At 44.7% G+C, this 13,714-nt stretch overlaps 1 protein-coding gene across 1 annotated transcript in view; it reads right to left on the bottom strand.

Moving 5' to 3' along the window:
* LOC124618497 (rap guanine nucleotide exchange factor 2-like) overlaps positions 1-13,714 on the bottom strand; it is a 423,194-nt gene that overhangs the window by 313,835 nt on the left and 95,645 nt on the right. The window contains exon 2 of the mRNA XM_047145353.1: positions 4,819-4,894. Within this exon, the coding sequence (XP_047001309.1) occupies positions 4,819-4,827 (9 nt within the window). The 5' untranslated portion in view covers positions 4,828-4,894. The remainder of the gene's footprint in view (positions 1-4,818; positions 4,895-13,714) is intronic.

Raw genomic sequence — 13,714 nt, 5'->3', positions numbered from 1 at the left:
ATTTAGTGCTGACACCAGGCGTGGAAAGGTGTACAAGGGGAGTGAACAGCTTCAGACGCTGCGTGATCACTGTGGAGGACACGTAGATGCCACGTACTCGTCTGAGACAGCGTTATGGACACCTGACATAGTTTGAAACGCGGTCCCCATTTAGCCAAGTGACTGAATCGTGCAATATCCACATTTGTGGGGCGTGACAGTGGTTCAGTGTTGGACTGCGTACGAACTTGAGAGCAGAAATACTCGTCGTCAAGGTTCCTATCGATCAAGTGTGACCATCACCAGGGTGGATGACAACCCCGTATTGAGAACGAAGCACATCGTCAGTTCTTCACACCTGCTTCTACCCCCTCCCCCCTCGAGAGCAAGTAATGGATTTCGTGCAACATTCTGTTTCGTCCCGCACCATTGGTCAGAGACCAGGAGCAGCCTGACTATGGAATTACCGTCCCATGCATAAGCTGCCATTAACACCACAGCACAAAAGGCAGCGTTTGGAGCCGTGCCATCAATGGGAGGCATGGACTGATGATCAATGGCTTCGAAAGCGTTCAGCGTTGAATCATGGGTTCTACACAACCTGGAACGGCCATCGTCTGCAAGTATGGCCGCGACATGGGGACAGGTTCCATTCTTCCAACGTTACGGAGAGGCACACCAGCGTTAGTCGGGGCATCAGGTTTTGCACAAACATCAGGTATGACTTCAGAGGACAGTTGGTAGTGACTGAGGGAAATCTGACAGTACAACAGTACTCCGCAAACATCATGTGTTACTTCTCATGGAACTCGTTGTATTATTTTTCAGCAGGAAATGCTCGTCCACACAAGGCAGTGTTTGCCGGCCGGTGTGGCCGCGCGGCTCTACGCGCTTCAGTCTGGAACCGTGCGACCGCTACAGTCGCAGGTTCGAATCCTGCCTCGGGCATGGATGTGTGTGATGACCTTAGGTTACCAGAATGAGATTTTCACTCTGCAGCGGAGTGTGCGCTGATATGAAACTTCCTGGCAGATTAAAACTGTGTGCCCGACCGAGACTCGTATCGGGACCTTTGCCTTTCGCGGGCAAGTGCTCTACCATCTGAGCTACCGAAGCACGACTAACGCCCTGTCCTCACAGCTTTGGAAGGTAGGAGACGAGATACTGGCAGAAGTAAAGCTGTGAAGACCGGGCGTGAGTCGTGCTTCGGTAGCTCAGATGGTAGAGCACTTGCCCGCGAAAGGCAAAGGTCCCGAGTTCGAGTCTCGGTCGGGCACACAGTTTTAATCTGCCAGGAAGTTTCTGCCAGGAAGTTTCTACCAGGAAGTTTCTGCCAGGAAGTTTCTGCCAGGAAGTTAGGTTTAAGTAGTTCTAAGTTCTATGGGACTGATGACTTCAGATGTTAAGTCCCATAGCGCTCAGAGCCATTTGAACGAAGTGTTTGTGTGATGTTGAGCTACTCCCGCGGTTAGCAAGAGTCCTAGATCTGCCCCAATAGAATGCGTGTGGGACCATTTCGAATGTCGACTGTACTCAGTGCCAGTATCCACGATATCAAGGACCAGTTACGCCGGTTGTGGGTCATTTTGTCTCTGGAGAGGATATAATGGCTTTCTGATACCCCTTCCAACTGAGTGCACGCATCGAGGTCAGAGATGTAGAAACGTCATACTGGCAAGTAGGCTCATACTGCCAATGTCTTTGTAAATTTGACACTATTTTGTAACTACTGAAATAACAACAATTACTCTCTCAAACTGTGGATTGTTTTTTTTTTTTTTTTTTTTTTTTTTTTTTTTTTTTTTTTACTGCTGAGCTTTTCGGCTTTCACTCTTTTTGTTTGTCAAGTGTATATCGACAACCTCAATAGGTGCTAGGACGGAACCATCTCCGTACCTTAAAGTAAATTACATTCAGTTTCAGCTGTTCAATTATCTCCTGTAACCAAAAGTATTATCTTTCCGAAAATTTCTATCTCTCACTCCTGCACATACGACTACCACAGGGAATGTCCTTGGAGGACTATAAACGTATATATATATATATATATATATATATATATATATATATATGTGTGTGTGTGTGTGTGTGTGTGTGTGTGTGTGTTTTTTTTGGGATCAGCACGTTCTATCTGTCTGGAGGGTCTGTGCCACCGCGTCTTCAATATGCTAAGCCTGTAATACACAGAGGTGACAAGACATGAGGTACCTCCTAATATCGCATCGGATGTCCTTTTGACTAACGTAGTGCGGCAGCTCGACGTGGCATGGACTTAACAAGTCGTTGGAAGTCCCCTGCAGAAATATTGAGCCACGCTGCCTCTACAGCCATCCATTATTGCGAAGGTGTTGCTTGTGCAGGATTTTGTGCGCGAAGTGACCTCTCGATTATGTCCCATAAATGTTCGTCTGGATTCATGTCGGGCGATCTGTGTGGCCAAACTATTCGCTCGAATTGTTCAGAATGTTCTTCAAACCAATCGTGAACAACTGTGGCATGGTGACATGGCTCATTCTCATCCACATAAATTCCATCGTTGTTTGGGAACATGGCGACCGTGAACTGCTGCAAATGGTCTCCAAGTAGCTGAACATCAACAGGACTATGTCGATTCCATGTAAATACAGCCCAAACCATTATGGAATCAAATGGTTCAAGTGGCTCTGAGCACTGTGCGACTTAACACCTGAGGTCATCAGTCCCCTAGAACTTAGAACTACTTAGACCTAACTAACCTAAGGACATCACACACATCCGTACCCGAGGCAGGATTCGTACCTGCGACCGTAGCGGTCGCGCGGTTCCTAACTGTAGCGCCTAGAACCGCTCGGCCACCCCGGCCGGCGTTATGGAATCACCACCAGCTTGCACAGTCCCTTATTAACGATTTGGGCCAATGACTACATAGTCTGCGCTACACTCTGACTCTACCATCATCTCTTCTCACCAGGCCACGGTTTTCCAGTCGTCTAGGGCCCAATCGATATGGCCACGAGCCCAGGAGATGCACTGCAGATGGTGTCGCGCTGTTAGCAAAGGCACTCGCGTCGGTATTCTGCTGCCACAGCCCATTAAATCTAATTTTGGCCGCTGTGTCCTAACGGATATGTTCGTCGTATGTCCAACATCGATTTCTGCGGTTATTTCACGCAGTGCTGCAGTCTGTTAGCACTGACAACTCTACGGAAGCACTGCTGCGCTTGGTCTGTAAGTGAACGCCGTTAGCCACTCCGTTGTCTGTGGTGAGAGGTACAGTCTGTTAAGAGCGTGGTGGGCATTACACACAGATGGTGTAAGATATGGTTTTAATTCTTTCTCAGCCAAATAGACGGAATCTTTGTCCTTCATGATTGAGATACCCAAGAAGAAACGTGAGTGCAGCACTTTGTCGAATTCATCCACGTTTTTAAGCAATTTATAGCGTGTTATTCGCTTTTGTACAAATAACTTCGACTTCTACATCTACATGTACATCCATACTCCGCAAGCCACATGACGGTGTGTGGCGGAGGGTACCCTGAGTACCTCTATCGGTTCTCCCTTCTGTTCCAGTCTCGTATTGTTCGTGGAAAGAAAGATTGTCGGTATGCCTCTGTGTGGGCTCTAATCTCTGTGAGTTTATCCTCATGGTCTCTTCGCGAGATATACGTAGGAGGGAGCTTGACTCCTCGGTGAAGGTATGTTCTCGAAACTTCAACAAAAGCCCGTACCGAGCTACTGAGCGTCTGTCTTGCAGAGTCTTACACTAGAGCTCATCCATCATCTCCGTAACGCTTTCGCGATTACTAAATGATCCTGTAACGAAGCGCGCTGCTCTCCGTTGGATCTTCTCTCGCTCTTCTATCAACCCTATCCGGTACGGATCCCACACTGGTGAGCAATATGCAAGCAGTGGGCGAACAAGTCTACTGTAACCTACTTCCTTTTGTTTTCGGATTGCATTTCCTTAGGATTCCTCCAATGAATCTCAGTCTGGCATCCGCTTTACCGACGATCAACTTTATATGATCATTCCATTTTAAATCACTCCTAATGCCTACTCCCAGATAATTCACGGAATTAACTGCTTCCATTTGCTGACCTACCGTATTGTAGCTAAATGATAAAGGATCTTTCTTTCTGTGTATTCGCAGCACATTACACTTGTCTACATTGAGATTCAATTACCATTCCCTGCACCATGCGTCAATTCGTTGCAGATCCTCCCGCATTTCAGTACAATTTACCATTGTTACAACCATTTCCCTGTATATTAGACGCCGCGGCATGACTCTTTTTCAGATCTTTGGGGTGGCTACAGAGAATAACAGCCTCAAAACCCGACGCGTAAGCTACACTCGTCTCTCTTCTTGTGTATCTCAGTCACCAATTCAAACTAAACTAATTCGTTACGGACACTGCATGAAGGACGGAGGGTAAGGCTATATCTTTTACCATCTGGATGTAGTGCCGACCACGCTCTTACTTAACAGACTGTACTGCCTGAAATGTATTCTCGGCACTCTCCTAACACTGTGGATTGCGGAATATTGAATTCCCTAACTATTTTCGAAATGGAATGTTCCATGCGTCTAGCTCCAACTACCATCCGCGTTCAAAGTTTATTAATTCCCGTCGTGCGGCCACAATCATGTCGGAAACGTTTTCAGATGTATCACCAGAGTACAAATAATAGCTCCACCGATGCACTGCCCCTTTATACCTTACGTGCGAGATACTACCGTCATCTGTACATGTGCATACCGCTATCGCACGACTTTTGTCACCTCAGTGTGTGCTAACAGTTTTGAAAAGCTGTGACAGCGAAGAGGCGCAGCCGGCCAGGTGCTCGCTACTCACCACAATCATCTCGGACGGCTCCAGCACGAAGCACTCGTTCGGTCGACGAGCGCTGCCTCCCGTCCGTTTGCCGAAGCTGCAACAGTAAACAAAACACAAAAAGTTAGCTTTACGTTTCTACTTCCTTCACTAAAAATCGTAATACCTGCACGAATTCCGAAATACTTTGCTACAGATAACAAATGGGCTTGCTCTAAACCTTGAAAAAACACAGCTCATCCAATTTTCTGCTGCAAAAAGTACAGTTTCTTCAATAAATAGAACACATCAACAGAAGTGAGTAGACAGGGTAGAGCATACTATGTTTTTAGGTGTACATATAGATGAGAATCTTAATTGGAAAATTCATATTTTGGGTCTTCTAAAGCGACTAGCATCAGCAACTTTTGCAATCAGAATAAATGCCGATTTTGAGGATATAGAAATTAGTAAGATACTTTGCATACTTCCACTCTCTGATGTCATGCGGAATACTATTTTGGGGTAATTCAACATTTAGACAAAAAGTATTCACTGCTCAAAAGAAAGTGGTTAGAATAACGTACGGGGTTCATTGGAGCACATCTTGTAGGCATCTTTTTAAAAGATTGGTAATTCTTACAACAGCCTCACAGTACTTTTCCTCACTGATGAAATTTGTTCTCAACGACATGGGCCAGTTTAAAAAGAACAGTTACATTCATGATAATACCAGAAAAAAAGAGACACTTACACTATCCTTTACTCAATCTATCTTTGGCACAGAAAGGGGTAAAATACGCTGCAATAAAAATTTTCGGCTTATTACCAAATGAAATAAAATGTCTGACAGACAGCAGTAATAGCTTCAAAAATAAATTGAAATCATATCTCCTTTGCAACTCCTTTCATACCATAGATGAATTTTTGAATAGGAATAAATAAATCTATAAATATAGTAAAATAAAAAAACTTGTTTGATATGTGCATTTCGTGTGCACTTGACACGTTCCACTTCATAACGGCTACCGTACCGTGCGATTGATCAATGGAACACACAACTAACTAACTAACAGCCTGCCGCAATGAAACGCAACTGTATAGTTAACTGCGTTCACTGACTGGAAACTGAAGGTGTGGTGTCACCGTCAGACACCACACTTGCTAGATGGTAGCCTTTAAATCGGCCGCGGTCCGTTAGTATACGTCGGACCCGCGTGTCGCCACTGTCAGTGATTGCAGACCGAGCGCCGCCACACAGCAGGTCTAGAGAGACTCCTTCGCACTCGCCCAGTTGTACAGCTGACTTTGCTAGCGATGGTTCACTGCCTACATACGCTCTCATTTGCAGAGAAGACAGTTTAGCATAGCCTTCAGCTACGTCATTTGCTACGACCTAGCAAGGCGCCATATTCAGTTACTATATGTCTTGTTAACAGATAATATTGTGAATCATGTGCCGTGAAGAACGACGTTCATCATTAATGGATTAAAGTTAAGTATCAAACTAATTATGTCCGCTTTCTGAACTCTCATTCTTTGTCATGTTCCAGACCTCACGCCAGCCTGCGTGAGCTAAAACGCGTGCATTTCGGCCTACAGTTGTAACACGGTGTTGGCTCTTCTGCCAACACTACAGAAGGTCCTAGTCTCGTTACGATTAAAGAATGCTTCACTTTGAAAGTGTTCGTAAATATTGATATGTCATCCGATATCGTAATTAATTTATCAATGCGTTTCCCTCTGTTGCCGTGATATTACAATAGTAATTTTAAAGTTTAGTAAGATTAAGAATAGTTAAGAGTATTTAAAGCAAGTAATACAGCTTGAGTTAGTGTAAGTTATGACAATTTAGTAGAGAGCTGTATCAAACCTGTCTTCCAACTGAACACAATAGCGATCGGTTAACCCTAGAGCGGGCGCGTCTATGTGAAAAGTACGCCAACCACGAAATTGGTTTGCACCGTTCCACTGTTGTTTCATAATTGCGATCCCATTCCCATTCGTTCGTTACAGCTTCAGCTAACACAGTGATACAATATGTTGTCATTCGTCCAAGTGAAAAGCGGCAACATAAAATGAAGAGCGAGCTAGGTGAGAAGTAATTTACGATCCGTGCGAGAAAATTACTGAGATTACGAGCTAGCAGCACAGTCCCACAGTGAGGCAGTTGTCTACAAGGTAATTAATAGTCGAACTGGCGGTGAACTGGGATCTGATGCAACTGCGCTGTTTAAAATGTTTAATTAAACTAAGATTAAATTGTGATTTTTCTCATACCTGTTTACCTTGGTTACATAAAGACAGCTATCTTAACATGGTTACGAAGTACGCCACGCACCCGGTCGTGTTCGAAAAACGGCGCGACAGCTCGAGGGTTAAAATAACATGGAATAGGAGACTAGAAAACAAAATTTGAAACTACAGGAGTTTTAGAAACATGATAACATTGTCCAAATGCTAAAGAACGAAAGGAAAAGCAGGGCTGATCACATAGCAAATCTGTTCGAGAATAGCCAACTTACAACTACGTTCTCAAGGATAATTTTTCGTAACGAGAGAGAAAAAAAGAAGACGCCGAACTAGGCGGCGACACAACACCCATGATGGCACAGCGAGAACTCGCGTCAACTGAGAACTGACAACCAGCGTGCTGGACCGAAAGAAATGGTTCAAATGGCCCTGAGTACTATGGGACTTAACACCTGAGGTCATCAGTCCCCTAGAACTTAGAGCTACTTAAACCTAATTAACCTAAGGACATCACACACATCCATGCCCGTGGCAATATTCGAGCCTGCGACCGTAGCGGTCGCGCGGTTCCAGACTGAAGCGCCTAGAACCGCTCGGCCACTGCGGCCAGCCCGAAAGAAATGGAAGAGGCTCGTAGAGTAGGCGTATGGTGAATGAAATTATACATAAATGTTGTCTTCTATGTTTTTCGGTCTCCTTTTCACAGTTGCAGATATAAAAGTCGTGTGCATTAACTACCGTCTTTTGCAACTGTAATGAAAGTAGTATTAAGACACGAAGAGTTTCGATTTATTCGACAGCATCTCCAGTGGTCACTGTAACAATATGGATCCTAGATAACAAAACTGTGTGAAAAATACCATCTTGGTACAATAACCAATTAAGATGCTATAGAATATGGCGAAACGCGCCTGGCCTTAATACATTACTGGCCATTAAAATTGCTACACCACGAGGATGACGTGCTACAAACGCGAAATTTAACCGACAGGAAGAAGATGCTGTGATATGCAAGTGATTAGCTTTTCAGAGCATTCACACAAGGTTGGCGCCGGTGGCGACACCTACAACGTGCTGACATGAGGAAAGTTTCCAACCGATTTCTCATACACAAACAGCAGTTAACCGGCGTTGCCTGGTGAAACGTTGTTGTGATGCCTGGTGTAAGGAGGACAAATGCGTAGCATCACGTTTCCGACTTTGGTAAAGGTAGGATTGTAGCCTATCGCGATTGCGGTTTATCGTATCGCGACATTGCTGCTCGTCAAGGTCGAGATCCAAAGACTGTTAGCAGAATATGGAATCGGTGGGTTCAGGAGGGTAATACGGAACGCCGTGCTAGATCCCAACGGCCTGGTATCACTAGCAGTCGAGATGACAGGCACCTTATCGGCATGGCTGTAAAGGATCGTGCAGCCACGTCTCGATCCCCGAGTGAATACATGGGGACGTTTGCAAGACAACAACCATCTTCACGAACAGTTCGACGACGTTTGCAGCAACATGGACTACCAGCTCGGGGACCGTGGCTGCGGTTACTCTTCACGCTGCATTACAGACAGGAGGGGCTGCGATGGTGTACTCAACGACAAACCTGGGTACACGAATGGCAAAACGTCATTTTTTCGGATGAATGCTGGTTCTGTTTACAGCATCGTGATGGTCGCATCCGTGTTTGGCGACATCGCGGTGAACGCACATTGGAAGCGTGTATTCGTCACGCCATAATGGCATATATCACCTGGTGTGATGGTATGGGTGCCATTGGTTACACGTCTCGCTCACCTCTTGTTCGCAATGACGGCACTTTGAACAGTGGACGTTACATTTCAGATGTGTTACGACCCGTGGCTCTACCCTTCATTCGATCCCTGTGAAAACCTACAATTCAGCAGGATAACGCACGACTGCATTTTGCATGTCCTGTACGGGCCTTTCTGGATACAGAAAATGTTCGACCGCTTTCCTGGCCAGCACATTCTCCAGATATCTCACCAATTGAAAACGTCTGGTCTATGGTGGCCGAGCAACTGGCTCGTCAGTATACGCCAGTCACTAGTCTCGATGAACTGTGGTATCGTGTTGAAGCTGCATGGGCAGCTGTGCCTGTACACGCCATCCAAGCTCTATTTGACTCAATGCCCAGGCTTATCAAGGCCGTTATTACGGCCAGAGGTGGTTGTTCTGTGTACTGATTTATCAGGTTCTATGCTCTCAAATTGCGTGAAAATGTAATCACATGTCAGTTCTAGTATAATATATTTGTCCAATGAATACCCGTTTATCATCTGCATTTCTTGTTGGTGTAGCAATTTTAATGGCCAGTAGCGTAAGACTTTCTGGACAGTTCCAAAAAAAAAAAAAAAAAAAAAAAAACAACAATCTATAGGTCTTGAAATGATATACTATGTTTGTTCACACCATTTATGATGCTTCTGATCAGTGAATAAAGGAACTGTGGGAGAACTGGAGCGCAACACAGCAATCTCGAACGGTGGAGTAGTTGTAGCGAGTGTCGGCTAGGGGCCCGCTGTGGAGACGCCTGGTGGGCCCCGGGCAGCTCGCCTTTAGGCGCGCAGGTCTGGTCTCTTCTGTTCCGTTCTGTTGTGGCGTTATCTGGCGGCCAGCAGCCTACTAGTCAGAGCCGGGCGCGCCTGCAGATCCGATTAGCTGCCACCAGCCGAGGACTCTGCCTGCCGGGCTGCGTCCCAGCGCTTCCTCAAGAGCCGGCTCCAACACGTTCACGGCAAACGAGGCGGGACACAAATCAGACACTGGGACGTCACCTTCTGGCAGGTTTCCTACGGCAGCTATCATCCAGATCCACATTTATGCTGTGGGAGGATTGAAGCGTGTGGCAGAGACCAATGTTTATTGCACCAATCTCTGGGATGTTACCTTTTTCCCTGCTTGTTTTTACCAAAATACGACGATCTAAGCCAAAAACCTGCTTCTCTTCACTTATTTATTATGCGTAAAGCTGAATAATGGGTATTACCACATTAATTGATTTGTCTAAATGACGGAACCATTTTAATCACCGTAGGCTGTCAGTCTTGTTCCTTTAATGAATCATGTACGTAAATTACATTACCGACAGTTTCGGCCTTAAACCATTACCAATGTATGATATAGCCGATGTGCGTGTCACATTTAAAAATTTCTGTTTCGTGTTCTGTGCGAACAGATACCTTTCCACGTAACATGCACTATGTGATCAAAAGTATGCGGACACCCCCAAAAACATACGGTTTTCATATTAGGTGCATTGCGCTGCCGCCAGCTGCTTCATGACAGCGACCTCAGTAGTCGTTAGACATCGCGAGAGAGCAAAATCGGGCGCTCTGGAGAACTCGCGGACCTCGAACGTGGTCAGGAGATTGGGTGGCACTTGTGCCATAGGTCTCTACGCGAGATTTCCACTGTCCACTGTTTCCGGTGTGATAGTGAAGTGCAAACGTGAAGGGACATGTACAGCACGAAAGCGTACAGGCCGACCTCGTCTGTTAACTGACAGAGACCGCCGACAGTTGCAGAGGATGTGCAATGTGTAATAGGCAGCCATATAACCAGACCATCACACAGGAATTCCAAACTGCATCAGGATCCGCTGCAAGTACTATGACAGTTAGGCGGGATGTGAAAAAACTTGGATTTCATGGTCGAGCAGCTGCTCATAAGCCACGCACCATGCCGGTAAATGCCAAACGACACCTCGCTTGGTGTACGGAGCGTAAACATTGGAAGATTGAGCAGTGAAAAAACGTTGTGTGGAGTGACAAATCACGGTACACAATGTGGCGATCTGATAGCAGGGTGTGGATATGGCGAATGCCCGGTGAACGTCATCTGCCAGCATGTGTAGTGCCAACAGTAAAATTCTGAGCCGGTGGTGTTATCGTGTGGTCGCGTTTTTCATGGAGGGGCTTGCACCCCTTGTTGTTTGGCGTGGCACTATCACAGCACAGGCCTACATTGATGTTTTAAGCACCTTCTTGCTTCCCACTGTTGAAGAGCAATTCTGGGATGACGATTGCATCTTTCAACACGATCGAGCACCTGTTCATAATGTACGGTCTGTGACGGAGTGGTTACGCGACAATAACATCCCTGTAACGGACTGGCCTGCACAGAGTCCTGACCTGAATCCTACAGAACTCTTTTGGAATGTTCTGGAACGCCGACTTCGTGGCAGGCCTCACCGACCGACATCGATATCTCTCCTCAGTGCAGCATTCCGTGAAGAATGGGCTGCCATTCCCCAAGAAACGTTCCAGCACCGGATTGAACGTATGTGCCAGCGAGAGTCGAAGCCTCATCAAGGCTAAGGTTGGTCCAACACCATACTGAATTCCAGCATTACCGATGGAGGGCGCCACGACCTTGTAAGTCATTTTCAGTCAGGTGTCCGGATACTTTTGATCACATAGAGTATGTACAATGTTACAGATATGGTCTTGCACATACCAGTGCATTACAAGAACAACTTTCACAACACGCAACCATGTGTGTGTGTGTGTGTGTGTGTGTGTATGAGTGCGGCATGCTGCTAAACGAATGTCCAAGGCTACCTGTTAGTAAGAGTTTAGCCCACATGACGTGTTGTGGAAGAGGAACAGAGTCAACTCATACAAACAAAACGAAAAAAAAAATACAAGAACGTTCTCAGTTTCTGTCCATAGTTCTCATTCAATTATCTACGAGGTGTGTTCAATATATAATGCAACACTTTTTTCTGAAAGCAAGTTGGTTCTATTGAGTATTCCAGTGCACTGCGTTTTCCCCATTCTTTTGGCTGCAAGACACCATTTTTCAACACAGCCTCCGTCCAATGCGTAGACCTTACGCCACCTTATGGTATGGCCTGTATGTTATCATGGTACTATTCTACTAGGCGGGACAGTAGCCAACGTCTCGCTGCATTAATAACCTGCCCATCATCCGTCTACTGCTTCCCAGTTGTGCACCGGTGTGTTCTGATTGTCATCCGTCGATTACCTCGAATGAGAGTGTTCGCACGTTCTAGCACTGCGCGAGTCGTGCTAGTCGGCAAGCGGAAGATCGGACAGATCTGCGCGACTTGTTGCGATGAATACAGTCGCCTCGCCCAACGACTCACCACGCCTTTGTTCACTGCTAGGTCGCCGTACACATTCTGCAAGTGTGTATGAATATCTGTGATGATCTGGTTTTCCGCCACAAGAAACTCAATGACAGCACTATGGAACGCACTTCCGTTACAGGCGTCATTTTGAATGCTACGTATGTCACCGCCATACATCGGAACCTTCATGAAAGTATAGGGGCTCAACCTGAAATGTTTCACGACACCCCACAACAAATTCCTCATTTTTTCAACCAAAATTGGCCAACAGAAAAAATACGTTGCATTACTTATTGAAAGGCTCTCGTACATCCAATAATCATCATGAGAACAATTATAATTACCAACGCAAATAATGACAGTGAATAATAATAATAATAATAATAATAATAATAATAAGTAGATCCTAAACATAGTAATGAAAAATTGGAAAACCACACTTAATATCCAAACAAATTCAAACAATATCACATCACAGCCAATACAGATTAAGCGTGGAATATACCAAGGAGACTCATTAAGTCCTTTCTGGTTCTGCCTTGCTCTGAACCCACTATCCAACATGCTAAATAATACAAATTATGGATACAATATTACTGGAACATACCCACACAAAATCACACATTTGCTATACGTGGATGATCTAAAACTACTGGCAGCAACAAATCAATAACTCAACCAATTACTAAAGATAACAGAAGTATTCAGCAATGATATAAATATGGCTTTTGGAACAGACAAATGTAAGAAAAATAGCTTAGTCGAGGGAAAACACACTAAACAAGAAGATTACATATTGGATAATCACAGAGACTGCATAGAAGCGATGGAAAAAAACAGATGCCTATAAATATCTAGGATACAGACAAAAAATAGGAATAGATAATACAAATATTAAAGACGAACTAAAAGAAAAATATAGACAAAGACTAACAAAAATACTGAAAACAGAATTGACAGCAAGAAACAAGACAAAAGCTATAAATACTTATGCTATACCAATATTGACCTACTCATTTGGAGTAGTGAAATGGAGTAACACAGACCTAGAAGCACTCAATACATTACACGATCACAATGCCACAAATATAGAATACATCACATACATTCAGCAACAGAAAGATTCACATTAAGCAGAAAGGAAGGAGGAAGGGGATTTATCGATGTAAAATACCTACATTATGGACAGGTAGACAATTTAAGAAAATTCTTTCTAGAACGAGCAGAAACTAGCAAAATACACAAAGCAATCACTCATATAAATACATGGGCTACACCACTGCAATGTCATAACCACTTCTACAACCCTTTAGATCACATAACATCAACAGATACGAAGAAAGTAAATTGGAAAAAGAAAACACTGCATGGCAAGCACCCGTATCATCTAACACAGCCACACATCGATCAAGAAACATCCAACACATGGCTAAGAAAAGGCAATGTATACAGTGAGACGGAAGGATTCATGATTGGAATACAGGATCAAACAATAAACACCAGATATTGCAGCAAGCATATTGCTAAAGATCCCAATACCACAACAGATAAATGCAGACTTTGCAAACAACAAATAGAAAC

Source organism: Schistocerca americana, chromosome 1 (genome assembly GCF_021461395.2).
Source record: "Schistocerca americana isolate TAMUIC-IGC-003095 chromosome 1, iqSchAmer2.1, whole genome shotgun sequence".
Taxonomy (NCBI): Eukaryota; Metazoa; Arthropoda; class Insecta; order Orthoptera; family Acrididae; genus Schistocerca; species Schistocerca americana.
The sequence above is the reverse complement of the archived record's forward strand: the minus strand, read 5'-3'. Positions and strand labels throughout refer to the sequence as shown.